The 27928-nt window shown below is 47.8% G+C and overlaps 2 protein-coding genes across 12 annotated transcripts in view; one reads left to right on the forward strand and one right to left on the reverse strand.

Moving 5' to 3' along the window:
* The window catches only part of SRSF2 (serine and arginine rich splicing factor 2), a 3314-nt gene extending 2446 nt beyond the window's left edge, over positions 1 to 868 (reverse strand). For 3 of the 5 annotated variants that reach the window (XR_006196662.1, XR_006196665.1, XM_042916888.1), the window contains exons 1-2: positions 228 to 866; positions 1 to 6 (exon numbers count right to left, since the gene is read on the reverse strand). The exon at positions 1 to 6 is cut by the window's left edge and continues 305 nt beyond it. Coding sequence is in view for 1 of the 5 variants with exons in the window: in XM_042916888.1 (XP_042772822.1) it covers positions 1 to 6; positions 228 to 589 (368 nt within the window). In the remaining 4 variants the exon portion in view is untranslated. Of the gene's footprint in view, positions 7 to 227 lie in introns of all 5 variants that reach the window. The other 2 variants (XR_006196664.1, XR_006196663.1) reach the window with 1 other exon arrangement.
* MFSD11 (major facilitator superfamily domain containing 11) lies at positions 433 to 26958 on the forward strand. 7 transcript variants are annotated; one of them, XM_042916873.1, is made up of 14 exons: positions 433 to 520; positions 1749 to 1919; positions 2476 to 2531; positions 4025 to 4132; positions 5298 to 5377; positions 5496 to 5592; positions 6807 to 6865; positions 7372 to 7516; positions 12018 to 12058; positions 19463 to 19528; positions 20932 to 21057; positions 24141 to 24315; positions 25230 to 25365; positions 26337 to 26958. In XM_042916873.1, exons 2-14 carry the CDS (start codon positions 1824 to 1826, stop codon positions 26499 to 26501), a joined length of 1350 nt encoding a protein of 449 aa, XP_042772807.1. In that variant the 5' UTR covers positions 433 to 520; positions 1749 to 1823; the 3' UTR covers positions 26502 to 26958. The 7 variants fall into 7 exon arrangements, 6 of the variants coding, with proteins under 6 accessions (XP_042772807.1, XP_042772808.1, XP_042772806.1 ...); XM_042916874.1 differs by lacking the exon at positions 433 to 520 and adding an exon at positions 1084 to 1465; XR_006196660.1 differs by lacking the exon at positions 433 to 520 and having other exon boundaries at positions 1476 to 1919; positions 26337 to 26629; positions 26804 to 26958.
* The last annotated feature ends 970 nt before the right edge of the window (positions 26959 to 27928 follow it).

Below are 27928 nucleotides of genomic sequence, written 5' to 3' on the forward strand. Positions count from 1 at the left end.
CGAGGGCTGCGGGCGGGCGGGCGGGGCGTCAGGGCGGCCGGCGGGGCCTCGGGCCGCGCGCCCCGCCCGCCCCGGCCGCCATTACCGCGCCGCCCGCCCGCCCGGACGCCATTTCCCCGCCGCGGCCGCCCGCGCGCCCGCCCGCCCGCCGCCACGTGTCCCGCGGACCTTTGTGACCCCGCCCGCCGCCGCCGCCGCCGCCGCCCCCCTTCCCCCGGCCCGCTCACCTGCGGCTCCGGCGCCCGTAGCCGCCGCCCCCGTACCGGCGGGGCGGCGGGCCCCGGCGGCTGTGGTGCGAGTCCGGGGGGCGGCCGTAGCGCGCCATCTGCACCCGCAGCTCGCGGCCGTCCAGCACGGCCCCGTCCATGGCGTCCATGGCGTCCTCGGCGTCGCGCTTGTCGTGGAAGCGGACGAAGGCGAAGCCGCGGGACTCCTTGGTGTAGCGGTCCCGCGGGATGTACACGTCGCCCACGCGCCCGTACTTCTCGAACACGCGCCTCAGGGTGTCGGGCGACGTGCGGTAGGTCAGGTTGTCCACCTTGAGGGAGGTCATGCCCTCCACATCGGGAGGCGGGCGACCGTAACTCATGGCCCTGGAGAGTCGGCCGGGGGCCGCGACTGCGCGCCGACAAACGAACGCCCCGGGCGGGCCCGCGCGCGCGGCGGAGACGGCGGTTTCCTCGGACTAGCCCGGCTCGACGCCGCGCCTCTGGCAGTCGGCTCCCGCGTGGGGACGCTGGGAGAGGCCGGACGGGGCGACGCGAGCGAGCCACCCACGGAGCCGACTCCACCAGAGAAACAACTGGGCGGGCGGTCGGCCCCAGCGCCCGTTTATAGCCCTCCTCACAAAATGGCGCCCGCGCCACCCGGAAATGAATCCCCTGATTGGCTCGCCCCGCCCCGCCCCGCCGCGCCGCGGCCACGCGCCCCGCCCCTGTCCGGCGCGCCTGCGCAGAGCCCGGCGGGCGGGCCGAAAAGCGCGGAGTCACTGTTGCTGGGAGGGGGGAGCGGAATTGGCGAGCGGTTGGAAAGCCCGCGAAACGCTCTTTCCGGCAGCGAGGCCGGACGGGCGCTCTCCAGCAGTCGGGGCAGGAAGCGCTCCCCTTGTAGGCTCCGCCTCCTTTTCATGCCCGTATCCGGGCTCCGCGCAGCTTTTCTGCCCCGGCCCCCGCGGAACGTTCTCGCCTCTCTCGGAGAGGGGGGAGTCTCCCCCCGCCCCCGTTTGCCCCGCTGTCTCCAGCCTTCTCAGACCCGGCCCCGTCGCCCTTCGGGCTCCCTCCCGCAGTTCCCGACTCCTCCGCCGGGTTCCGCTTTGTAGCCCCTCCTCCGCTGGGGCGCGCGGACTCGGCCCCGCTCTCCTCCCTGAGCGCCCTACCCGTCTCGGGGCGCGCGGGACTACATTTCCCAGCGGGCCGAGCGGCCGGCGCCGAGGCTGCGGTCAGGTGACCGGGTCGCGTGGCCCGAGGTGAGTCAGGGCCGGGCGGGCGGGGCCGCGCCGGCCGCTGCACCTCGGCCGTGGCCCCCTAATCCCCCTCGCGGGCCCCTCAACCTGGAGCAGCGACGTTATTGGCACTTCTCCGAGTGTTGGGCTCGTCCATACTCGGATCGGACTCTAGGAATGTCCTAATTGCCCGTGGGGACAACTTCACCCTCGGCCGGGGATTCTGATCCGAGAACTGAAGTTGACAGCTCGGCAGCCTTGCTCCCGGATCCGTCCGCTCTTCTCACCGCCTCATTTCCTTCCCCAGGATCGTCAGTGGGTTCGCCCCGAGGAGAGCCGACCGCCCTGGGCCGCTGCTGACCTCTGGCAGAGTTGAGCCAAAATGTCCCCGGAATCCAAAAAGCTTTTCAACATTATTATTTTAGGAATTGCCTTTATGTTTATGTTCACCGCCTTTCAAACTTGTGGAAATGTGGCGGTGAGTCGGGATCTGCTCTCCCTCCTTTGAAGTGCCTACCATAAACGCGTTCCAAAGATGGTGATAAACGTTAATTACATCGGACAGCGCGCTTAAACGGCACCTTTTATTTTTCTGCCCTACCCTTCCTCGTTTTTATGCTTAGGTTTAATTTGATGTGTCAGACATTTCTTGCTAATAATAGGGTATCGGGACGGGGTGTTAAAACAGTATGGTCTTCCTCTGATCTGACTTGGGGTCTGTATGTGTTGACCTGTTATTTCTTGTCTGTATTAAGGTTTGCATTAGTACTGGGAGAGTACTTGGTACTACTACGGGTACTAGTACTAAGGCGTAGTTACAGCTGCTCTTTGCCCCCTTCCCTGTCACCGGTTTGCCTTTTCCTGTTTTGCAGTCCTTTTCATCTCTCATAGTTGGCTTTCAGTATTCAGGCATGGTGCATCCCGAATTTTAATTTACTGAGTACCTCGTTCTCAGTTCTTGGAGACGAACTTTGGTGGGGATGGGGAGGGAGACTGCAAAGTGTTTTCATTGATTAGCTTTATCTTCCACACAGCAAACTGTCATCAGGAGCTTAAATAGCACAGATTTTCACGGCAGTGGATATACCAGGTACTGTACGTGCGATCGCCTCTATTTTATATACTACGGCAGTTACGTTGTGATTGAATTGGTAGTGATTGCCTTTTCTCTGCCCCTGGACTGTTTGGGAGAACATAGTAGGATAAAGTTGATGAGTCCAGGTTTCACGTAGAATTTCGTACTAGGTCTGAGATCCTGGTTTCATGACTTAATCACTGCGTTATGTTAGGCAAGTTACTTCTGTCTGTGAGCCCAATCTCCTTGCTCAGATGACGCGTGTAAAGCTCTTGGCACGGTGCCTGGCACTTAATAAACACTCAAGTATTGTCGTTAATTATGTCTTCTCAATCCTAAACGGAGGATGTTTTATACGACTCTTGAAGCATTTGGTCCTCCTGTTTTTGTAATTTCATAATGATTAACATGCTGCCATCAGGAGCTTTTAGATTTCTATTAAGGTGTTTAGTCCCAATTTTACAAAAAAATGAAGACTTTCATTGTGATCCGAGCGGGGAATGTAACGCATACGTGGATATAAACGCATACGGGTTTCTTAATTTCTCTGTAATTCTCAGGTGATGACCAACACCCCCTTCCCCCATAACTCTTATCATTTGGTTCTTTATTATCTATCCTAAACGGATCTTCTGTATGATATTTGAGAATAAAGCAATGTTAATGTCCATTTTTCTCAGTGGTTAATAATACCCTAGTTTTTTTGTAGCGCTCTGTCTTCATGTACGTTTCAAAGAACGCTTGCTGTTTGAGGTTCATGGAAGCCAAAGAGTAACTTACTTTGGGTTTATGAATAGAGGCTAGTAAATGAGTCGAGGACCCTCAAAATGGTTTCAGTCGTACTTTGCTCCAAGACACACGTACTAGGGCTGGGTCTCCGGTAGCTGAATGATGTTCAAGTGAGGCCATTAGGTTGAGTTAACTAAGTTCCAGTTTAAGCACGTGATAACTCGGTGCTTGTTATTTATATAACAGCGAAATTTTATGCTGTTGCCAGGAGTTGTAAGCTAAGTGTGTAGAGCAGACTGTTGACCAGGGCTTCTGGAATGAGCTTACCAGGGATGGTGTCTTGGCTCCAACCATTCACCAGCTATCCAGCTGGACTTTTGGCAAGTAACTTAACCCCCTTGTGTTCCGGTCTTCTTTTCTGTAAAATGAGGGTAATAATAATAATACTGTCTTCACAGAGCTGTCAGGTTTAATAAAGAAAACATGGAAAACACTTGGCACGCTGCTAGCTTTTATTGCAATTTACCAGGGCATTAAAAACTACTGTCCAGGGCACGCTGATTCCAAGAGAAATTTGATGAGACTCCCAAGATTTTGCATAAGTGAAAACTGTATTATGAGATGCAGCTTAATGAGAGAATTATTATGAACTCTAACTAAAGAAATGAATGCTTATGTCAAAAAAAAACCCCATACGCTTTAAGTAGATTTGAAAAAGTGCACTTTTGAGACAGTGATTCAAGGGTTTTGTTTTTTCCTTTTATGTGTTATGTGCACAGCATGGCAATTATTTATGGAGTGTTCTCAGCTTCAAATTTGATTACACCATCAGTGGTTGCCATTGTAGGACCTCAGCTCTCTATGTTTGCAAGTGGTTTATTTTACAGGTGAGTAGTATGATTTTCTTTCATATCACCCAAACACCTTCAGCACCTTTCAAACACACGTAGGAAATATTTGACACGAATGTGCCAAATTGGGGGCGCCTGACTGGCTCAGTCGGTGGACGTGCGACTCTTGATCTCGGGGTTGTGAGTTCAGGCCCCGCTCTGGGTGTAGAGATTACTTAAATTAAAAAAAAAGATCCTAAAGAAAAAAAAAAAGAATCTACCCACTTGGATTACATAGAATACAGGCAGTATTTTAGGGATTTGGTTCTCTCCTTGATGCCCTGGGATACCATGTTGTTTAAATGTCCTGGGACGTGTGCGTATTTCCTTTTGTTTTACTGTTAATAAAAATAGTATCCAAAAATCTCTTTCTGCGAAAGAGACTCGTTCAAATGAAAGAACTAAGCATTTTTTCTGGGTTGTAGAACTACAGTCCCAGCATGTGCTAAGCAGTTGGCAGAGGCCGATTGCAAACCTTCGTTCAAGTGTCTGATCTTACAAACTTGAAACAGTAAATTAAGAATGAGTAGGGGCGCCTGGGTGGCGCAGTCGGTTAAGCGTCCGACTTCAGCCAGGTCACGATCTCGCGGTCCGTGAGTTCGAGCCCCGCGTCAGGCTCTGGGCTGATGGCTCAGAGCCTGGAGCCTGTTTCCGATTCTGTGTCTCCCTCTCTCTCTGCCCCTCCCCCGTTCATGCTCTGTCTCTCTCTGTCCCAAAAATAAATAAAAAACGTTGAAAAAAAAATTTAAAAAAAAAAAAAAAAAAGAATGAGTAGGTCACGGGGCGCCTGGGTGGCTCAGTCGGTTGTGTCTGACTTCGGCTTGGGTCATGATCTCACGGTTCGTGGGTTCTAGCCCCACATCGGGCTCTGTGCTGACAGCTCAGAGCCTGGAGCCTGCTTCAGAGTCTGTGTCTCCCTCTCTCTCTCTGCCCTTCCCCTGCTCACATTCTGTCTCTTTCTCAAAAATTAAAAGACAAAAAAAATAAATAAATAAATGAGTAGGTCACGTTTGTCCCTTTTTCCCCACCACTGGAGAAGTCCTTTACAGGTTGAATTAAAAGAGAGAGAGAGAGAATCCTCAAAATTGATTCCTAGAAGGCATAATTGGCATTCTATTTAAGGTATTGTTTGACTGTAATACATTGACCTGTTATATTTTAGCATGTACATTGCCGTTTTTATCCAGCCTTTCCCATGGTCCTTCTACACAGCCTCTGTCTTCATTGGGATCGCAGCTGCTGGTAAGCATCTTGATGCTTATTTTCTCTGTCTTCTGGGATTTATCCAAGAGTTTCGTGTGTTTAGTATGTAAAGCTAAGTGATTACATTCTCTTGATAACCTTTCGGTTTGAATTTTAGTGCTTTGGACGGCACAAGGAAATTGCCTGACAATCAATTCAGATGAGCACACTATTGGGAGAAACAGTGGAATTTTCTGGGCACTCTTACAATCTAGGTAATAATCCTTCCAGAGCTTAATCTTTCCTTTAATTATTTTTTGCCACACCATTTTTTAGATCTTTGTTGTATTGAAAATTCAGATCGTCCGTGTTACATGACTTGAGTTTGTAGCTGCATATGATTCAAATTTAAAATTTTACGGAATTACGTAAAACGCATGGACCTACCTCATTGTAATTCATGACGAGTAAATAGAAAATAATACTAACCATAACGTATTTAGCGCCTGCTATATTTCAGGCAGGGACTGTTGGCTTCATGACGAAATTTCAGTAATCCTCACCACCTCATGACACCAGAAAGTATTATCTCTGTTCTACAGATGAGAAAACAGAGGCTTAAAAGTGCAGTAACTGATGTGATTTAAGCCATCCTTATCTGGATTCCAAAGACCATGGCCTTCCCACTGAACTACACCTGATAGCTATTAACAAGTTCAAAAGTGAGGGGCCCCTGGCTGGCTCAGTCAGTAGAGCATGCAACTCTTGATCTCAGGGTTGTGAGTTCGAGTCCCACGTTGGGTGTAGAGTTACTGAAAAATAAATACGTTTTATTTAAAAAAATTCAAAAGTGAGTCTAATTATATCAACACTGAGCAACATACAGCATGTTATAGATTTCCTAAGTAGAAAGCAAAAACAGTCATTCTATCATGGAATCTGTCCTGAGGATTTACCCTCATGGATATCACCCAAAATTGGGGTGTTGGTAAGGTTTCACGAATGCAGATGTTTTAGTGTAAGGGGTGTATGTTAAGAAACCGGAGTGTAAGCGAGAGGTTCTTTCTCCAGGAAAGTATGTTAAGTAAAGCATCTGATTAGATGCAGGTGACTAAATCATGGATTTTTATTTTTTTTTTTTTTTCGGAGATTCTTTAAAATACAGGATTTCAGAAGTAGCGTAAGCCTGCTTCCACATAGTCATTTCCAGAGTGCCAATAAATCACATGTTTCAGAGCGAGTCAAGTCTTTGTAGGGTGGTTCTGAATCAGGTTACTGTCACGTGGGAGGAGACTGAATTCCATCTGGGTCAGTGACAGTTTTCAGAAAAGGGTCAAGGTGGAGTCGATAATGATCCAGGCAGATAGCTACTTTTAAAATTATATATCCCCCCCCCCCACCTTTTTAACAAATAACGGAAACATTGCTTTAAAAACTGTAAATATGGAAATAAGTCCTCAACATCCTCTTCTCCCTTTTCTTCCCCCAGCTTGTTCTTTGGAAATCTCTACATATATTTTGCTTGGCAAGGGAAAACTCACATATCAGGTTTGTTTATTCACTTTGCTTTATTTAGACATGTTCCAAGGATGATAGATGCACAAAGTATCCATTATTGCTTTGTTCCTATGGTGGCAGTGAACCGTGCTGCCTGAAGTCCTCTCAGATTTTACCTCTTAGTAACTTTTCTTCCTTGTATTAAGCCAGGATTTTAGTGCGTGGCCTGTGCCTCAAGCAGCATCTCAAGGTACAGAAGGTTATGCTGTGTATGACCATAATGTTAGACTTTTGTACGCTTCTTTGGCTACAGAGTATGATTAAAATTCTTGTGCTGTTTTTCTTTTGGCTTATTGGTATTCCTTTAACCGAAAGACAAAGGTGGAGGTATTCTATTTCGTTCTTTATTTGAGATTTTCACTAATGCAGTAAAGTAAACATTTAACGAGGAAATGTTTGGACGGTCATAAACAGCCTCTGAACACAATACGGACTCTGAAATTGTCTGAAATTGTGCGCGGTTGGTGCTATCTGCTTTCTTCTTTTTTTTTCTCCAGAGAGTGACCGAAGAACGGTGTTTATTGCCCTGACAGTGATTAGCCTGGTGGGGACAGTTCTTTTCTTTCTCATTCGGCAACCAGAGTCTGAAAATGTCCTGGGAGAAGATGAGTCTTCTGATGAGCAGGACCTGGAAGTCAACGAGTAAGAAGTTGGCACGTTCCTTTCTATCTAGAAAAAAACAAAAACATGTATACGTATACGTGTATATATAAATGTTTATTTTTTTAATATTTTTTTTAACACTTACTCATTTTTGAGAGACAGAGCACAAGCGGGGGAGGGGCAGAGAGAGAGAGGGAGACACGTAATCCGAAGCAGGCTCCAGGCTCCGAGCTGTCAGCACAGAGCCCGACATGGGGCTCAAACTCACAAACCGCGGGATCATGACCTGAGCCGAAGTCGGACGCTTAACCGACTGAGCCACCCAGGCACCCCTGTTAATGTTTAAGAGAGAGAGAGAGACAGAGACAGAGCGCAAGCAGGGAAGGGGCAGAGAGAGAAGGAGACACAGAATCCAAAGCAGGCCCCTGGCTCCAAGCTGTCAGCACAGAGCCCGATGTGGGGTTCAAGCTCACAAACCGTGAGATCATGACCTGGGCCGAAGTCGGACACTTAACCAACTGAGCCACCCAGGCGCCCCAATATTTATTTATTTTTGAGAGAGACAGAGCGTGAGCAGGGGAGCAGCAGAGTGAGAGGGAGACACAGAATCTGAAGCAGGCTCCAGGCTCCGAGCTGTCAGCACAGAGCCCCACATGGGGCTCGAACTCACAAACCGTGAGATCGGGACCTGAGCCAAAGTCAGGCACTTAACTGACTGAGCCACCCAGGTGCCCCAAAAATATATTTTGAGTAGAGCTAGTTTTGAGATTAGTAACCTTTTCATAATCCTAACTGATAATCCAACATTGGGCAGACATGAGGAAAAAGTTTTATTTGTATTTATTTATTTTTTTAAGTAGGCTTCATGCCCAATGTGGGGCTCGAACTCATGACCCTGAGATCCTGAGATCAAGAGTTGCAGGCTGTACTGACTGAGCCAGCCAGGTGCCCTGAGGAAAGAGTTTTAAAGCCAAGAGAATGAAGATAAAGGGTAGCTCTGGGGAGGAGGAAGGGAAGAGGAGAAGGAAGGGAGAGGCAGAAGAGGGAGGGGGAGAGCCTACAGGGGATTTGAGCCCAATCCCAGGTTGCAGCTGACAAGTTATATGACCCTGGACAGTAGCAATAATCCCCTTAGTTCCTCTGGGTCTCAGTTTCCTCCTTCAGTTCAGCCGGTGTCCTGTGTGTTTTAATGTGCAAAGATACAGCCTTATCAAGTTACAATGGAGACACTTTTTGCCCTCAGTTACGGTTTGCGTGGTCCAGCCCCTAAAATTCCCCCATTCCTGTGGCACATGTGAGTGGCAGGGCCATCAACAGTTGGTCACACCCAGTCTCTTATGTGAGGTGCCTGGTTTTGTGCTAACCTATACAGGTAGGTGGTCTTCCCCAGGGTGGTCCCAGTGGGGAAACAAGTAAATGGCCTGTGTTTTTCTACAAACTGTAAATTAACTTGAGCATATTTCAGTTATAAGTAAAACTAAAACATCACAGACGATTTCTCTGCAGGTACCATCCAGGTTGGAGGAGAAGGAAATGAGAAATCTTTGCCAGGCTCGTTTTGCTTTGTGTGTGAGTCAGTAAATTGTGAAGATTGCCTTATCGCTCTTCCTGTATTGTTAGAACGTTTGCACGGGGCGTTCTGTGCCGCCTTGTTAATCCCCAAAAGGCCTAAACCTCTCCAGTCATCGGTTCATTAAGCACTCAAAATTTCACTGTTTGTTTAAAGCAAAAGAGAGGCGTGACCTTGGTTTGAACACCTGTATTTATGCGTGTGTATGTGTACATACGTATACGTGTATATATAACATGTACGTATAGCGTAAACTGTATACGTATATACCAAGCATAAACTGATAGATGTTGGAGATTCTATGAACGTGAACACCACAGATTCAGTGAAAATTGAACACCTGTTCTTTTAGCAAATGTCAGCTGTGTGTGCTGTGCAGACAAAAAGAATCCCCTCCCTTTTTCTAGGGAACTTCCCCGATGGAGGATCGTGTAACTGATAAGGCACAGTACTGAGGAGTGCCGATCAGCCTTTTTAGCATTTTCTCTTCCTGAAGGGTCTCCCCAACTTGAAGCTTCCTTGTCTCTAGTCTATAAACAGCACCGACTCTCTGCCAGCCCCCCTCTCAACCTGAGGGATACAGCAGCGAACAAGACCGAGAAGTCCCCGGTCTGGAGGGACTTCATTTTAGAGGGGGTGTAGACTCCATGTGTGTAAAACCGCAAAGGAAATGCTAAGAAGGCAGTGAAAGGGGATTGGTGGGTGGGGAGCTGGGTGGCTCCCTGCGGCCTGACTGGGGAGGAGGGACGATCAGCTGATGGCCACTGATTGCCAAGACCAGGTGGTAGACAGGGGTGTGGTGGGTGCCAGGGCTGCAGGGAGGCCCGTGGGAGTCAGCCCGGGGAGGGAGTGGAGGTAGGAGTGTCTGCAGCAGGCAGGGATTCCGTTCTGGGAAGCTGCGACAGGAGTGCGGGTTCTTTTCTGGGTGTGATTGGAAGCCACTGAAGGAGGGGCGCCTGGGGGGCTCCATCGGTTAAATGTCTGACTTCGGCTCAGGTCATGATCTCGAGGTTCACAACCAATGTTAGAATGTTTTTATCACCCTCCTCCCAGAGAATCCTGTACCTCTTAGCAATCCAGTATTAGAAAATAGAAATCTAAGAGCAGGATATAGAAGTATGGGCTTGAGGTGGGGGGTGGGGGGGGATGCCTCGCAATTCTAGGATATAGTAGTTACGTGTATGTAATTTATACGACATACACGTAAAATTGTAGATGGAGTTGCCAGAGAAGGCTGAGAAGGTAACATTTAAGACGCAGGGACGAAAAATCATTTTCCCTCCACTCTTTCGTGTTCTTAGCTGAGACCCCTGTAATAAAAGATGAACAAGGGAAAAAAAACAATCAGAAACTTACTAACACGTATGGTTCGTGTATACGTGAAGAAACCCCAGGGGAAAATGAGTGATTTCCCTGGATGGCTCAGAATTTAGGCATTAAATACCCGTCTAAATCGGGAAAGCGGAGGAGGATAGAGGCGTCTTAGGGGAGAGTAAATGATTTCTCGGAAGGATGAGCGGACCCTTGCAAGAATAGATGGGAGACATAGTTTGTGACAAGCTGTCCATGTCTGGTCTCCCGTCTGGTGACAAGAGTCCATCATCCCTATGTGATGAAACTTCCGGAGGTGATTTATAACATTTGGGTTCCTTCTAGAGGATCTGTCTTTAGGCAGATGAGGGAAGTTCCAAGAAAGCCTGTCCCCGCATCTGCTGTTTTTCTAGTGCCTACCGCTAGACATAATCAGCGTCCTATCAGTTATTTGGAATCTGAAGAGTATTTGCCTCCAGGCACGGCATGCGTTTTTATGGTGAAAAAAGAGGTTTTCCTGTCCGTTAGAACAGACTACCTTATTTGTGTCAGTAATTCACTTAAATAAGTCAACTGGATCTCCATGAGGTTTCTTCTTTTTTTCTTTTTTGTAAGTAATGTTATTTAAAGGGGTGCCTGGTGGCTCAGTCGGTTAAGTGGCCGACTTTGGCTCAGGTCATGGTCTCACGGCTCGTGGGTTTGAGCCCCGCATCAGGTTCTGTGCTGACAGCTCAGAGCCTGGAGCCTGCTTCGGATTCTGTGTCTCCCCCTCTCTCTCTGCCCCTCCTCTGCTCGCACTTCCTCTCAAAATGAATAAATAAAAACTTCAAAAATATGTTATTATTTGAAGGTGCCAGCGAAGTATGGGGCACCTGGGCGACTCAGTTAAGCGTCTGACTTCGGCTCAGGTCGTGATCTCATGGCTCCTGAGTTGGAACTCGGTGTTGAGCTCTGTGCTGACAGCTCGGAGCCTGGAGCCTGCTTCGGATTCTGTTGTCTCCTTCTCTCTCTGCCCCTCCCCCACTTGTGCTCTCTCTCTATCAAAAATAAATAAACATAAAAAAAAAATTTTAAAGTAGTCAGAGTGGGGGCACCCGGGTGGCTCAGTCGGTTAAGCTTCCGACTTCGGACGCTTCAGGTCATGATCTCAGGGTTTGTGGGTTCAAGCCCCATGTTGGGCCCTGTGCTGACAGCTCAGAGCCTGGAACCTGCTTCGGATTCTGTGTCTCCCTCTCGCTCTGCTCCTCCCCTGCTTGTGCTCTTTCTCTCCCTCCCTGTCCCCCTCTCTCTCTCTCTCTCAAAAATAAACATTAAAAAAATAACAAAGGAGAGTGGAGGGAAATTGAATTTTTTACTAGTTGTTTTTACAGTATGAAAATAGCAGGGTGGGGAGACTTCTGTCCCGCCTGAAGTATCCTTTCTGAACAGGACGTGTGTGGATGTGAGCCACAAATTTAGCATGAGAGAATCGGGTTTGGACGCTCTCCCCTCGTCCTCTGCAGCGAGGACAGGGTCCCATATTGTGCGGCAACGGAAATATCTGCCAGACCTCGTAGAGGACGGTGTTGTGACAAACGTCGGTGAAAACGCGATCGCTGTTTTGTTCCCTTTACAGCTTTCAGGGGAAATCACTTTGATCTCTTGTTTTTATGTTTTCAGGTCTGCCCAGAACACCATGGCAAAGGCAGTAGACGCGTTTAGTAAGTATTAGAAAACACTGGGTCTGAAATGCCAGAGCTGTTCGGGGACAACTGCGACATTTGCCTTTCCCCCTCCCCCCGCTAACTTTGGATTGACGATCCCCCAGTGTTTCCGTGTCTCCAGGTATGCCGCCCCGGAGCGTGCTAGTCTTCTCAGCCAGTACCTCTGGAACTGGGGGGGCGCGCGGGGTGGACGGGGCCCTGTAGGGGTGGCGCGGGGAGGGCCAGAGCGCTTGGGGGCTGGAGCTCGACGCCAGGAGGCGAGGACGCACGGGCTGTCCCCTCAACCGAGTGTGTCGGCGCGGTCGTGCTCCTCCGCGGAGGGCTCTTCCCGGCCAGGCCTCCCTCCGTGTTCACGTCGTGTCCTTCCTCACGACGGTTCTGTGTCGTACAGCGCACGCCTGTCATTCTCTCCATTTTATGGAAGGGGAAACCGAGGCTCAGAGAAATGATTTACCCAAGGTCAAGTAGCTAGGACGCGGCCGAGCTGGGATCGGAGCCCAGAGGGTGTGACCGGCAAAGCCAGTGATTCCCATAATGGTCATCTTGTGCCTCCTTCAGAAAGCGGCAGACGCGGCTTCCGATTCTAACAAGGCCTGATGTGGGCCAGTCCTTTGCTTCTGCCTGGAGCCCTCGCAGCCTCTTTGTCTCCCAAGGAGAGACTCTGACGCCGTCTAGAAGGGAGCAGCCTTTTGGGGCCACGTTGTTTCAGTTAGGACCCTGGGCCTTAGGCTCTTCTGTGCTTGTGGCCAGCCGACAGGTTGCCTCGGGCAAATTCTTGGTCGAATCGGCCATGGCCTAAGTCAGATGACCGAAAGCACCCAGCTTTTAGCCAGCAATTCCTGTAGTCTCCTTTTCTAGAAAGGGCTTGTGGGGTGTGGTATTCTGAGCTTTGAATATATGGCATATTATTGTTAAGGCTGTTTAATCAGGCTTTTATTGTACGTATTTCTTACGTTTCGGGAATGCGTTCGTAATTACAACTCGGGCTACCCATTATAATTAGAAAGGATGTAGCTTGCCTGTCCCCCAGCAAGATGGGAGGTCACTGCAGTCAGAGGTCTGACTCTCAGCTTTGCAGACCTAGAAACTTGTCTGTCACGAGCGCCACCATTGATCAGAGGGGCCGGAGGGGAAAGGACTCAAGGTAAACCCACAGAAGTCACAACTGAACCATTGATGACGGCATTTAATATGTTTTAGCGAGCCCCTTCATAGATACTCCCTTCTTGTGATCCGGGGCCCAGAAAGCCCCCTGTGGCTAACTTGGCGAGCCACGGAGTCGAGGGAAAGGGGCTTGCCTGGGTGATCTTCAGGCTTATGGGATGTTCCGTCCAGCCTTGGGTGAGGCTCGATGCAGCCCCCTTCTCCCTGGCTGCCTGTTGACACCAGATTCAAGATGTCTCTCCCGGAGGTACAGACTTTGCCTCAGCCTGTCTGTGAAATGAAGCGCTAACACGATTAGGACCACACGGTTTCGTCATGGAACTAGTTGGTTGCTGAGCAGGGTTCAGGACTGATGGGATGTTGTGCCGTCTAGTTTGGGGAGAAAGGAGGGGCAGCCAGAAAGGTGCTACAGGGCAGGCGGTTTGAGAAGCCGGTTCCTGGGCCGTGGGGAGCGGCGGGAGGCAACGAGGTGGCACGGAAGCCAGAGAGAGCACAGAAAGAAGAAGAGTGTCCAAGTTTTAAGTCATCTGTCATCCATTGTTTACTCATCAGATGCCTTCAGTTGATGCTGTGATGAATGGGGGGCAGAAACGGTTTCTGTTCATCTAAAAAGCACTCCATTCCTCAGCTGGACGTGTATGTTTAATGGGATTCTGGAACACTTCATTGAAATTTTTAAAAATTTATTTCTTGGTCTTGAGGAAACAATCCTGAAGTCCCTCTGGAAGCATAAATGTCTGAGAATAGCCAAGAGAATTTTTGAAAGGGATTTAACGGGCGCCTGGGTGAGCGTCCCAACTCTTGATTTGGGCTCAGGCCATGATCCCAGGGTTGGTGGGATCGAGCCCCGCGTTGGGCTCTGTGCTGAGCGTGGAGCCTGTTAAAGATTCTCTCTCTCTCTCTCTCTCTCTCTCTCTCTCTCTCTATGTCTCTGTCTCTCTCTGTCTCTCTCTCTCTCTCTCTCCCTCCTCCTTCCTCTCCCCTCCTTCTTCTCCCCTCTTCCCCACTCATGCTTGCTTCCTCTCTAAAAGTAAAAAAAATAAAATAAAAAGGACTTTCCCTAATAAATGTTAAATTCTGTGAATTCATTTGAAGACTTTGGAGGAGAAGGAGCAGTAGAACTAAAGTCTAGAATGAGGCCCATGTCCGCAATACAATAAATACGATAAAAGAAACTCTTAAGCGAAGTTAGGGAGCAGACAGTGTAGAAAAATATAGACTCGAACTTTATATATCCTAACGTTCCAGGTGGATTCGATGTAAAAATGAAACTACAAAAGTAATTGAAGAGACTAATTGGGTAGAGCAATGCCTTTTAAACAGGTCATTCAGACAATAAGGGAAAAGAATGCCCTTTTCAAGTTGCTTAAAGTGTAAAACTTCAGTGTATCAGAACAACCTAACGGAATTAAAATGGTAGGGAAAATATTTGTTTAAGTGTAAGAAATACAAATTTAAAAGTGTTCCATCAAAAAAAAGTTTTCCATCAGATTTCAAAAGATAAAAAAAATAATCGTCTGTATTATGGATGGTGAGTACTTAACACGCATAAGACCATGCTGCTGATGGGAATACACATTCGTATTATTTTCTTTAAATTTTTTTTTCTTTAGGGGCGCCTGGGTGGCGCAGTCGGTTAAGCGTCCGACTTCAGCCAGGTCACAATCTCGCGATCCGTGAGTTCGAGCCCCGCGTCAGGCTCTGGGCTGATGGCTCGGAGCCTGGAGCCTGTTTCCGATTCTGTGTCTCCCTCTCTCTCTGCCCCTCCCCTGTTCATGCTCTGTCTCTCTCTGTCCCAAAAATAAATAAAAAACGTTGAAAAAAAAAAAATTAAAAAAAAAATTTTTTTTTCTTTAACATTTATTTCTTATCGAGAGACAGAGAGACACAGAGCATGAGCAGGGGAGGGGTAGAGAGAGGGGGAGACAATCCGAAGCAGGCTCCAGGCTCCGAGCTGACAGCACAGAGCCCGATGCGGGGCTCAAACTCATGACCTGAGCCGAAGTCGGTTGCCTAACCAACTGAGCCACCCAGCCGCCCCCGTTCGTATTATTTTCTGAATTTGTCTGCAAGTGTCAGAAGCCTCAGAAATGTTTGTACCTTTACCCCAGCAATTCCAAGAATAAGATTATCCTCAGGAAATAACTAAGCATTTTTGTCAAGATTTAATTACTAAGATGTTTATGTAAGTGATTTAAATGTTCAACTACAAGGCGTCATTTTGTACATCTATACAACAGATTATCCTAGCCATAAAAATGATCTTGATGCATGTTAGGAAATACTTGCTCTCTTATGTGAAAACAAACTTAGAAATAGTGTATGTGTATATATATATACTACATACCATATACACATACTATATATATACTTATATACAGTAAAATTTGTTTTTTTTAATTATTGTTTTTAAGCTTTATTTAGTTTTAAGAGAGAGAGAGAGCGAGCATGAGTGGGGGAGGAGCAGAGAGAGGGAGACACAGCATCCGAAGCAGGCTCCAGGCTCTGAACTGTCAGCACAGAGCCCGATGCGGGGCTGGAACTCACAAACCGTGAGATCATGACCTGAGCCGAACTCGGACGCTCAACCGACTGAGCCACCCAGGCGCCCCGTAAAATTTGTTTTTATTAAAAAAACTTTTAAGTCCGGACGGAGACCCATTGTTTAGATTGTGGGGTTTCTTCCTTAATAGAATAGCTTTATTGAGCTATAATTCACACACTATATGATCGGCCACTTAAAGGGTACAATTCAGTCCTATTTAGTATCTTTCTAGAGTTGTGCACCTCTAACCACAGACGGTTATAGAACCTGTCCACCCCAGAAGGAATTTCTGTACCCATTAGCAGTCACTTCCTTTTCCTCCCCACTCCCCCCCCGTCCCTTCCCCTAGGCGTCCATTAATCCACTTTCTGTCTCGAGCTTCGCCTCTCCTGGACATTACGTCGTACGAATAGGATCATGCTGTGTGCGCTCTTTCGTGACCTGGCCCTCAGCGTCATGGTGTCGAGGCTCGCCCCGTGTTCTAGAGCGTTATAGACAACGGGCCGTTTGTACTTCGTAGGTGGCACGAGTCACGCTGCTGTGAACATTCGTGTCCGGGTTTTCGCATGGACGTTCGTCTGCACATCTCCGTGCACGCACTTGGTAGTAGCTGGGTTGCTCGCCCCCGTGGTCGCTGTGTTCAGCCTTCTGAGGAACCAGCAGATGTTTTCTCGCGCGGCTGCACCATTCTACGTTCCCACCGGCAGTGTCTGAGGCTTCCGGTTTCTGCACGTCCTTGAGTTACTATCTTTCTGTTGACAGCTGTCCAAGTGGGTGCGAAGTGTCATCCTGTGGTTTTGATTTGCATTTCCCTAGTGGCTAAGGACGTGGAGCATATTTTCACATGCTTGCGGGTCATTTGCATCGCGTCTCTGGAGAACCGTCTACTCGGGTCCTTTTCCCAGCTTTTAATTGGAGTGTCTTTTTCTTATTATTGAGTTGTAAGAACTCTTTATATATTCCGTATAAAAAATCTCATATATATGTGATTTGCAAGTATTTTCTCCCATTCCTTCGATTGATTTTTCGTTTTCTGATGGTGTCTCTTAAACCACAAGAGCCCTACATTTCTGACGTAGGCCGACTTATCTGTGTTACCTTTTGCATGTGTCTTTGGTGTCCTCAGAAGGTTTTGCCTGACCCCTGGGTCACAAAGACTTGCTCCTGTGTTTTCTTCTAAGGGTTTTATACTCGTAGCTCTTACCTTCAGGTGGAGGGTCCATTCTGAGTTCATTGTCGTGCGCGTTGTGAGGGAGGAGTCCAACTTCATTCCGCACGGGGCCGCGTGGTTGTCCTGCCGACAAGACGGTTCTTCCGCATTGAATCGTATCGGCGCCCGTGTTGGAAACCAATTGACTGTATACGGCAGGGTTTATTTCTAGACGTACGTGTCTGACCTGACGCCAGTAGTGCACTGATTACTGCCAAGCTTTGAAGTTGGGAAGCGTGAGCCCTCCAACTTTGTTCCGTTTCAAGATTGTGTTGGCTGTTGTGAGCCCCTGGAATTGCCATGTGAATTTTAGGATCGGTGTGTCTATTTCTGTAGATAGATGATGGGTTGTTGTTGTTATTGTTCGTAGACTTCATTTTTCAGAGCCGTTTTAGGTTCACAGCAAAACTGAGGAGAGTTCCCCTAGGGCCCCCCCCCCCCCCCCGTGCGCAGCCTCCCCCACCCGAGTGGCATAGTTGGTGAACCTGCGATCACACACAGTCATCCTCCTGAATCCACAGCTCACATGGGGGCGCGCTTTTGGAGGTTGTACCTCTCACAGGTTGGGACAGATGTGTAATGACATGTAGCTGCTGTTACAGTATTATTCTGGATTATGTTTTAAAATTTCTTCTTGTTAAATCTTCCGATCTTTCAGAAACGAACGTGCTTTGCTAATATGATTATTTTTTATTAAAAATGATTGTTTTGGGGCACCCGGGTGGCTCAGTCGATTAAGCGTCAAGCTCTGTGTTGTGGCTCAGGTCATGATCCCACAGATTGTGAATTCAAGTCCCACGTCAGGTCCTGTGCTGACAGCGTGGAGCCTGCTTGGGATTCTCTCTCTCTCTCCCCCCCCTCTCTGCCCCTCCCCTGCTCGTGCTGTCTCTGTCTCTCTCAAAATAAATGAATAAACTTAGAAAAAATAATTGTTTTAGGGGTACCTGGGAGGCTCAGTTGGTTAAGTGTCTGACTTCAGCTCAGGTCGTGATCTCACAGTTCGTGGGGTCGAGCCCCACGTCGGGCTCTGTGCTGACAGCCAGGAGCCTGGAGCCCACTTCGGATTCTGTGTCTCCCTCTCTCTTCCCCTCCCCCGCTCACTCTCTGTCTCTTTCTCTCAAAAAAGGAAAAACATTAAAAAAAAGGAAAACAATTGTTTTAAACGTCATACTGATGGTGTAGTTTTCCTGGAGATACAAGCAAGTGGTGAAATGTCTCACTGTATTAGTCTCACCATATTTTAGTGAAATTAGAGAACAGGGTATCCTCTTCCGCAGGCGGTGACATTCGGGACCGTGCGTACGTGTCTTGTGTAACGTTTGTAGTCAGGTGTTGAGCGAGAACTTAAAATCTGGATTGACTGTTCATTGAAGACACTAGGTCATTGGCCTTAAATTATGAAATGTGAGCAGGTTCTAAAATACAGTTTGTGTGGGGCACCGGGGTGGGTGGCTCAGTCACTTCAGGGTCTGACTCTCGGTGTCGTCTCAGGTCATGATCTCATGGTTCGTGAGTTTGAGCCCTGCGTTGGGCTCCGTGCTGGCAGTGTGGAGCCTGCTTGGGATTCTCTGTCTGTCTCTGTGCCCCTCCCCTGCTTGGTCATTTTCTCTCTCTGTCTCTCTCTCTCTCTCTCCCTCTCTGTCAATAAATAAATTTTAAAAAAATACAGTTTGTAGACATGCATTTTCCGTTGCAGATTTCAACTGCGTTGAACAGCATAAAAACAGACATTAAAGTAGTCGTAAACAAACACCAAGAACTAAAGTTTCAGTCCTCAGATCTAGAGAACTGAGAATCACAGGAAGTGGTGTCGCAGCCTCTGTCTGCTCAGAAAGCTCCCTCCCTGATCTAGTCCAGTCTTCAAGCCACTCTGCGATAATTCCTCGGGTACATTAGCGCGTTGCCAGCCGTGGATTCAGCCAAACCTCAGTCAAGTCCGTTGAAATAAGTCTCGTTTTGTTTGATTCTATTTGCTTTCTCCGTTTTGTGTTGTTTTTTGAAATCCGAGCTGGAGAGTGTGTGGGGGAAAACACAACTCTAGAATGTATTTACGCAGCTGAAATAAACATTTTATTTAGAGGGCAGATGTAGTTCATCCCTTAAGCATCTGAATCATTAACCTCTGTCCCACTTTTTTTTTTTTAGTGTTTGTTTATCTTAGAGAGAGAGAGAGAGAGAGAGAGACAGAGTGCGAGTGGGGGAGGGTCAGAGAGAGAGGGAGACACAGAATCTGAAGCAGGCTCCAGGCTCTGAGCTGTCAGCACAGAGCCCGAGACGGGGCTCGAACCCACAAATGGTGAGATCAGACCTGAGCCAAAATCGGAAGCTTAACCGACTGAGCCACCCAGGCGCCCCTGTCCCACTGTTTTTTGTCTCCTGGCATTATCGATGAGGGGTGTTTGGGTTGAGTAAATGGTTTAGAATTTTTGTTTGAGTAAGTAAAATCTAGTTAAGTACTCCTAAATTGTTTTCTTTCTTACAGGAAAGTCTCTTAAGTTATGTGTCACCAGGGAGATGCTCCTTCTTAGTATTACAACTGCTTATACAGGTAACGGGCTTCATGACGGGGTTTGGGTTTTCTGTTGCTGCATAATGCCAGTGAGGACCGAAAATAACCACTGTGTTATTCATTCTCACAGTTCTGTGCACTGACGGGGCTCAGCTGAATAGTTCTACTGATGGTCTTTTTTTTTTTTTTTTAATGTTTTTATTTAAAAAAAAATTTTTTTTTAACGTTTATTTATTTTTTTGAGACAGAGACAGAGCATGAACAGGGGAGGGTCAGAGAGAGGGAGACACAGAATCCGAAACAGGCTCCAGGCTCTGAGCTGTCAGCACAGAGCCCGATGCGGGGCTCGAACTCATGGACCGCGAGATCATGACCTGAGCCGAAGTCGGCCGCTTACCCGACTGAGCCACCCAGGCGCCCCAAATGTTTTTATTTTTGAGAGAGAGAGAGAGAGGAAGGGGCAGAGAGAAGGGGAGACACAGAATCTGAAGCAGGCTCCAGGCTCTGAGCTATTAGCACAGAGCCCAGTGCAGGGCTTGAACTCATGAACAGAACCGCGAGATCGTGACCTGAGCTGAAGTCGGACGCTTAACGGACTGAGCCACCCAGGCACCCCAGGACCAGGCTTTTCTTAATGCTTCGGCCTGGCACGAGCCCAGTGCCACTTTCACTGCGTTTCATTGGTGAAAGCATCTCACAGGGTCGGCCCAAATTCAGTGTGGGAGAATTCTGCACAGGGGTTGAAAACCGGTTCATCCCAACCAGTGATTTTAGGGCAAAATGGAGCAGTCCGGAAAATAACCATGGGTAAATCCTTGTAACTTTGTATAGATCCCATATACTTTCTAATGAAATAGAACGAGCTCTGTGGCTTAACCCTGAGAGTAGATGGAGCGCTCTGAGGTCTTAAGAATGAGGAAATCGGTTTCCTTTTTAAAAAATGCCATCGGGGCGCTTGGGTGGCTCCGTCGGTTGAGCATCTGACTTCGGTTCAGGTCGTGGTCTTGCAGTTCATGGGTCTGAGCTCTGCCTCAGACTTGCCGCTGTCAGCGTGGAGTCTGCTTTGGATCTTCTGTCTCCCTCTCTCTCTCTCCCCCTCCCCCCACTCGTTCGCGCGCTCTCTCAAACATAAAACATTAAAAAAAATTTTTTTTGAAGGGCTGTCATGTTTTAAAAAAAAAAAAAAAAAGACGCTGCAATGTGCCAGTGATTACTTTTGCCTTTATATGCATTGTACGTATAAACACCTTTTTCGGAGAAATAGAATAAATGTTAAACATCTAATTCCGTTGCATCAGCTCTGTGGCATCTACGGGGGAGTAACCCGTCCCCCGAGGGAACTTGACCGTATACATATATAGCTCAAATGCCACCAGCCACGGAGAAAACCAGGAAACGGAGGTTGTGGATGTGTAACTAAATCTGATTTGTTTCCTCCAAAGGTCTGGAATTGACTTTCTTCTCTGGTGTCTACGGAACGTGTATTGGTGCTGTAAATAAATTTGGGACAGAAGAGAAAAGCCTCATTGGACTTTCTGGCATTTTCATTGGCATTGGAGAAATTTTAGGTTGGTTTAAAACCGTGGGTTTTCGCATTAAACCCGTTGCTCGTAGTCCTCAGAGATACTGTAAGTGTACCTCATTCACTTCCTTGTCTTCGTGTTTTAGTTTCCTGGCTTAGTTCTACTCACATCGGTATGTCCTTGTTTTTTTATTATCATCGTTCTAAAATGAGGCAGTTGCCATGTGATTCACAGACAGAACCGTAAATAGGAAAACACATCCAGTCTCTCCCAGCTTCTTCTCTTAAGACGCTTCGGGAAAATGTCTCGGAATCCCTGACTTTCTTGTCCTTCTGAATCTGACACCAGCTGGATGTCCGGCACGATCATTCGCTTCTAACTCTTAAGTACTGGAGTTTGCGTCCGACTCCCCAGGTCCGAGGGCTCAGTCCCACAAAGACGCCCTCACTTCAGACGCCACTTGTAAGTCCCAGGTCCCCAGGCTACCTACCTGCACTTCTGTCTGACTTGGCTATGAGTTGGGAGGTTCCCGTGAGCCCCCAGGAAAATGCTGTACTTACTGTTAAAGCTTTTTATAAAGGATACAAATGAACAGCCAGATGAGGAGGCACATGGGCAAAGTCCAGGAGGGTCCTGAGCGCGGGAACCTCGGTCCCCATGGAATCAGGGCACCTTACCCTCTCGGTACGTGGATGCGTCCACCAGCCAGCCAGGCTAGCTTTCCCAAACCTGTCGTTGAGGGGTCTTTATGACTTTTCATCAGCGAGGCAGGGTTGATGATCTCATTGGCCAATGGCGATCGAACTGGATCTCCAACCCCCCCTCACCTGCCCTGAGCCTGGGGGCTGGCCCTGAAAATTCCAACCCTCAGATCAAGTCTTGGTCCTTCTGGCAATCAGCGGGCATCCTGAAGCCGGCTAGCTACACCACCCCTAAACCCCCTGCAGAACCAACTCATTCGCATAAGCTCTGGTCCGGTCAAAAGGGAGGTACGAGGGAGCACAAACGAAAAACATGCCTGACACCGAGGCAAGCCACAGGGTTCTAGGAGCTCTGTGCCAGGAAGCGGGGAGGAAGGGGGAACAAGACAAAGACCGGTGTGTGTTTTTACTGGGCCACACTAGGGATTCCTCTTTTTATATATATTCTCAAACTCCCGTTAGTTAACATCCAGCGTCCTACTCGTTTCAAGAGTGCAGTGTAGGGGCTGAACGCTTCCCCTCAGCTCCCCGGTGCCCGTCACAAGTGCGGCTATTCCGTATCGGGCAAAGGTCGTTTGAGACCTTCACCCGTGTATCGGACATTGTCACGTACGAGGAACTTCCCAGATTCATCAGATAACTGTGCATCCACTGCACGAAGAAAAGACTTCCTGTCCACGTGAAACTTAGGGCCTTGGGCAAAGACCCAGACCATAAAAAAACACAGGACCCTTAGAATGGCCAACGGGATCACACTATGGAGAGAGCAGACTTGAGTGTTTTTTTGTGTCCTGCTTTGCTGCCCACACCTAGAACAGTACCGGGTATTTAGATGTATTTCAACATGTGGAATACAGTTCTATGGATTTTCATGTTTCTGCTCATCCTAGTATCTGTGGCGGTTCTGGGGTGTTTTTTTGTTTTTTTGTTTTTTTGGTTTTGTTTTGTTTTTTACACAACTTTCTTGAGATCTAACTCACATGCCATATATGTCCCCCACTTAAGGCGTCCAGGGCAGTATTTTCTAGCATGTTCACAGGGGTTTACAGTCATCACTACCCTCTAACTTTAGAACATTTTTATTGCCCTTCTCCAGGCAACCACTAATCCCCTTTCTCTATACATTTGCTTATTCGGGACGCTTCATGGAAACGGAATCATAAAACGTATGGTGTTTTGGGTCTGGCTTCTTTCATTTCGCAGGACGCTTCCAAGGTTCTTCCATATTCTAGCACATATAAGTATTCCATTCTTTTTTTCTCACTAGATAATATTTTATTGCATAGATAGATCACATTTTATTTATCCATTCATCATTCGATGGACATTTGGGTTTCCACATTTTTGGCCGTTCTAAATAATACCGCCGTGAACATGTATGTATACTTTTTGTGTGAACATAACGTTTTCAATTCTCTGGGGTATGTAACTAGGACTGGAATTGCTGGGTCGTATAACAACTCCACGTCCGACTGCTTTTTCTCCTCGTGATGGGTCCTATTTTCATGCCTCTTTGCTTGGGAACAGTGGGGACACCAGACTCTGTGAACTTAACCTTGTGGGGTGCTGCCTGTTTTTTTATTCTCGTGAATATTCTCGAGCTTTGTTCTTGGCTACAGTTCGTGTACTTGGAAACAGTATGACTTTTTCAGGGCTTGCTTTTAAGGTTGGTTGGACAGGACCAGAGCAGGGCTCAGACGAGGGCTAATTATTCCTCTCTCCTGAGGGAAGACCTTTCTGTGCACACCCAGTGCCTGTGAGTCATAAGATTTCCTGTCTGGCTGGGGGGACCTGGCCCAGGGTGGGGCGCTAATACATCTAACCCTCCTGGATGGTTCTCTTGCGGGCCTCTGCTAATTTACTCACATTATGTGCCGATCGGCACTTAGGGAAGACTCAGGGGGGACCCTCTGTAGGTCTCTGGAGTTGTCCCTCTGGGCAGCTTTCCCTAATGATAGCCTGTTCTGGAACTCTATAGCCACCCATGTATCCCCAGACCCTGAGCTCTGGTCTCCTCCTCTCAGGGAGGCTGTGGGATCCACCTGCCTTCCCCACCCCTCCCTGCAGCCCAGCTTAAACCTCTCTCTCGACCAGCCGGTGGGCAGTAGCCGGGTTCACCTCCTTTGCTTCCTCCCCCACCTCAGAGATCACTGCCCCTTTGTCACCTCATAGCTTGTGTCTTCAAAATTATTACTTTGGATTTTTTTAGGCAGGTGGTAAATCTACTCCCTGTTACCCCACTGACCTAGAAGTCGGTTCTGATGTTTAAAATTTCTTCTGTTTCAACGGTTATTTTTTTACTTTTAGTATCCGTGCTTTCTTTACCCCTTCATTAAATGGGCTGTTGGTTTATCGGTTTATTTTTTTCAAAGAATCAAAAATTTGACTTACTAAATTTTTCTGTCCTCTACGTCATTGGCTCCGTAGGTGGAAGCCTCTTTGGCCTGCTGAGCAAGAATAATCGCTTTGGTAGAAATCCAGTTGTGTTGTTGGGCATCCTGGTGCATTTTATAGCTTTTTATTTGATATTTCTCAACATGCCTGGGGACGCCCCTATTGCTCCTGTCGAAGGAACGGATAGTACGGCTTACATCAGATCCAGGTATGGTGACTGTCATTTTATTTTATTTTTTAATGTTTGTTTATTTCTGAGAGAGAGACAGAGGGCAAGTGGGGGAGGGGCAGAGAGAGAGAGGGAGACACAGAAGTCGAGGCAGGTTCCGCGCTCTGAGCCCTCCGCACAGAGCCCGACCAGGGGCTTGAACTCACGAGCAGTGAGATCATGACCTGAGCCAAAGTCAGCCGCTGAACCAGCTGAGCCACCCAGGCACGCGATGACTGTCGTTTTTCTGGTAATTCAAGGAAGGGTGGCAGGTAACGGGTGGCTAGATCTTTATAAAATGGAGAAGTTAATCATGATCTGAAAATCTGTTATCTTTATAAGGTGACCTGTCAAATGTCGAACCAGAATTAGTTTAAATAGGAGCTCATAGGAAGAATCCCAAGTTCTTTTTGAAACGGTCGGTTTTAACCTTTCAACGCACCTAAATGTTTTTCTTGATCTGTGAAAGAGCGTCTAAGTACCTGATGTGATTTTATGTGTCTGCTTTCTGAGTGGTGAAGAGTGGTGAGGAGAGGGGTAATCGGCCAGCCGGGTGGGCCGTCCAGTCCGTGCATAGTCGGTTTTGTCCGTTTCGAGGATCTTACTGTATTGCCATCAACTCAGATTCATTGTAGATGTAGACATTTGGGTCCAGATCCACCATCCAAGGCCGGCCCTGCCCAAACACAGTGTTTGCTCCCAAAGAGTTAATTGACCAGCGTTGGCCAGACCCTGAAGTTGAGCGTGTCTGAGCATAAATTCTTACTTTGGGGACTGCGGTATTTACTTCTTGTCCCATAGTGCGTAACACTTGAAAGTGAGATGCTCTTGTGGGGTAGTGGCTTTTCCACTTGAAATGGCTCCAGCAAGTATGGTCAGAACGCTCATCCTGAATCCGTTTTCCTTTTATGCAGCAAAGAGGTCGCCATCTTCTGCAGTTTCCTGTTGGGTCTGGGGGACAGCTGCTTCAATACCCAGCTGCTCAGTATCTTAGGGTTTCTCTATTCGGAAGACAGCGCTCCAGCCTTCGCGATCTTCAAGTTTGTTCAGGTAAGCTCTTCTCCAGACTGGCCTTAAGTGGACTCCCCTTTTTTGTTTAGTGCTTTTAACCTTGTTTTCCTAATGGTTCTGAAATGACAACCAGGGACAGCCTGTCAGGTATTTCTGATTGGAATTAGGAGGCAGAGAGGAGTGTGATTTAAGAGAGTTTACACTCTGGTCTTTAAAGTTTTGTTTGCTTGTTTGTTTGATCTTGAGAGCAAGAGAGAGAGCACGAGCAGGGGAGTGGCAGAGAGAGAGGGAGGAAGACACAGAATCCAAAACAGGCCCCAGGCTCTGAGCTGTCTGCATACAGCCCGACGCAGGGTTCGAACTCACAGACCGCGAGATCATGACCTGAGCCAAACTCGAATGCTTAACTGACTGAGCCACCCAGGTGCCCCATTTTACGCTCTGGTCTTAACCTCTCAGATGAGAGGCTTCCTGCCTTCGATACCCGAATTCCTTTGTAATACAGAAAAGCATATTTCTGCTGCATATGTACATTATTTTATTACTCAGTTTCTCACAAGATACTTTTTTGTTTTTTGTTCTTTTTTTTTTTTTTGAGAGAGAGAGAGGGAAGGCACAAGCAAGAGAGGGGAGCAGAGGGAGAGAAAGAAAATCTTAGGCAGGCTCCACACTCAGCGCAAAGCCTGACCCAGGGCTTGATCTCACGGCCCTGGTGTCATGACCTGAGCCAAAATCAAGAGTCAGACACTTAACCGACGCAGCCACCCAGGCGCCTCCCAAAACACTACGTTAAATGACAGGTTGCAGCTTACGTGGTTGGTAGCAGCTCTCAGCGGGAGTATGTGGTGTGTGTTTGCGAGCTTGTGACCGATGAAGTCCTATCTGGATGCGGGAAGGGCAGGTGCGCCGCCGGTCACAGAAAGAAAGCCAGGGGGCGGAGGGTGGTGGGCTCCTTGTGGCGCCGTGGGGCCATCTGTGTGCATTTTCTGACTCGTCTTGTTCTGTCTCAGTCCATTTGCGCAGCCGTGGCATTTTTCTACAGTAACTACCTTCTCCTTCACTGGCAACTCCTGGTCATGGTGATATTTGGGTTTTTTGGAACTATCTCGTTCTTCTCCGTGGAGTGGGATGCCGCTGCCATCGTAGCCCGGGGCTCTGACTACCGAAGTATCTGATCCGGGGCCCCTCCGGGCGGCACAGCCGGACGACGGCCCGGCTGACGTAGCCACCTGTCGTCGTCGCCGAGCGTTGGACGGTATTCAGTACGGAAAATCAAGGAATTAAGACTGCTCGATCTGCCAGGGTTGGTATTCAAGTTTACAGAGATCAGCTATTTAAAGCGAGCAGAACGAGGGGGACTCGTTCTGTTCATTATAATTGTTCAAAGATGTTGTTTTTCCATTCATCTGTCTCAAGTTCCTTATAATCATGTTAGAGAATGTAAATGTTTTCTTCTCCCTCCTGTTCTCTTTGAGAGATCCTGCCCCGATTCAGGATACGAGGCCATATGTCATATGAAGATCCTTGCTGGGTATGGAGTATGTGCTACTATGTAATAATAGGAGCGTATGCTCACCCCACATGTGCGTCTGGGAATGACATTTAAATAAATCGTGAGATGCTGGCGTGGGATCTTTGACAAGATTTGCACTTTCTTCCTCCCTAAATGTTTTGTTTTGGTAAGTTGTCCTACCTTGTCATTCATAGCAAGGACTGGCTAGTTATTATAAAATGAGGTAAGAATCGTCGAAAGTCTTAAAAATGAATCTAATGTGTAAATGAACAAAAATGCATCGAAAACACACACACACACACACACACACACACACACACACACACAATTTACCAGAGGAGGATTTTGGCTAGTATTGTCCTAGAAGATGCAATGCAAAAAAAAAAAAAAAAGTGACAGCAGTTCTGTGGTAGCAGGGCTCCCGTCACAGAGAGCAGACACCACGACTAACGCCGTACGGCTATTTGGGGAGACACTTACATGGAAACGTTAACTTTCCTCCGTGAGAGATTGCTTGCGGCTTCTTTCTAATCGACATATGATTCAGAAACCATGGAATTCACCATTTGAAAGTGTAGTTTCGTGGGTTTTTTTTTTTTTTTTTAAGTCTATTCACAAAGCTGTACAGCTATCACCACGATCTAATTCTAGAACGTTCTCATCACCCCAAAAAGAAACCCCACGCCTTTTCGCAGTCATTCCCCGTTGCCTGGGTTAGCACTAGCAAACCTTCCTGTGCTTTCCGTCTCTCTAGATTTGCCTGTTTGGACATTTCTTACGAACGGGAGAGCTCACTTTTAACTGTGATGGTTTACTGTACAAATGAAGTTTTACGGCAAGGTCCGTTCAGCCAAGAGGACAGATGATTCCTTGTTTCCTCTTGTTTTTCAAAAACCTGCTAGAAATTTAGAGATGTTTGTAGTTGGCATACAAACCCGAAGAAATTCGATGGGAGTATGATTTTCAGACTGCAGGGAGTCATAAACCCTTGGAGTTCGCCAGAATCCTTAGAGAAATTTAATTCATGTGGAGCACTGCGCTCCTTTGTTCCTGGTTGTATAAAGTTTTGGTTTTCTTTCTCCAAGTTGA

This window comes from Panthera leo, chromosome E1, assembly GCF_018350215.1.
Source record: "Panthera leo isolate Ple1 chromosome E1, P.leo_Ple1_pat1.1, whole genome shotgun sequence".
In the NCBI taxonomy this organism is placed as follows: domain Eukaryota; kingdom Metazoa; phylum Chordata; class Mammalia; order Carnivora; family Felidae; genus Panthera; species Panthera leo.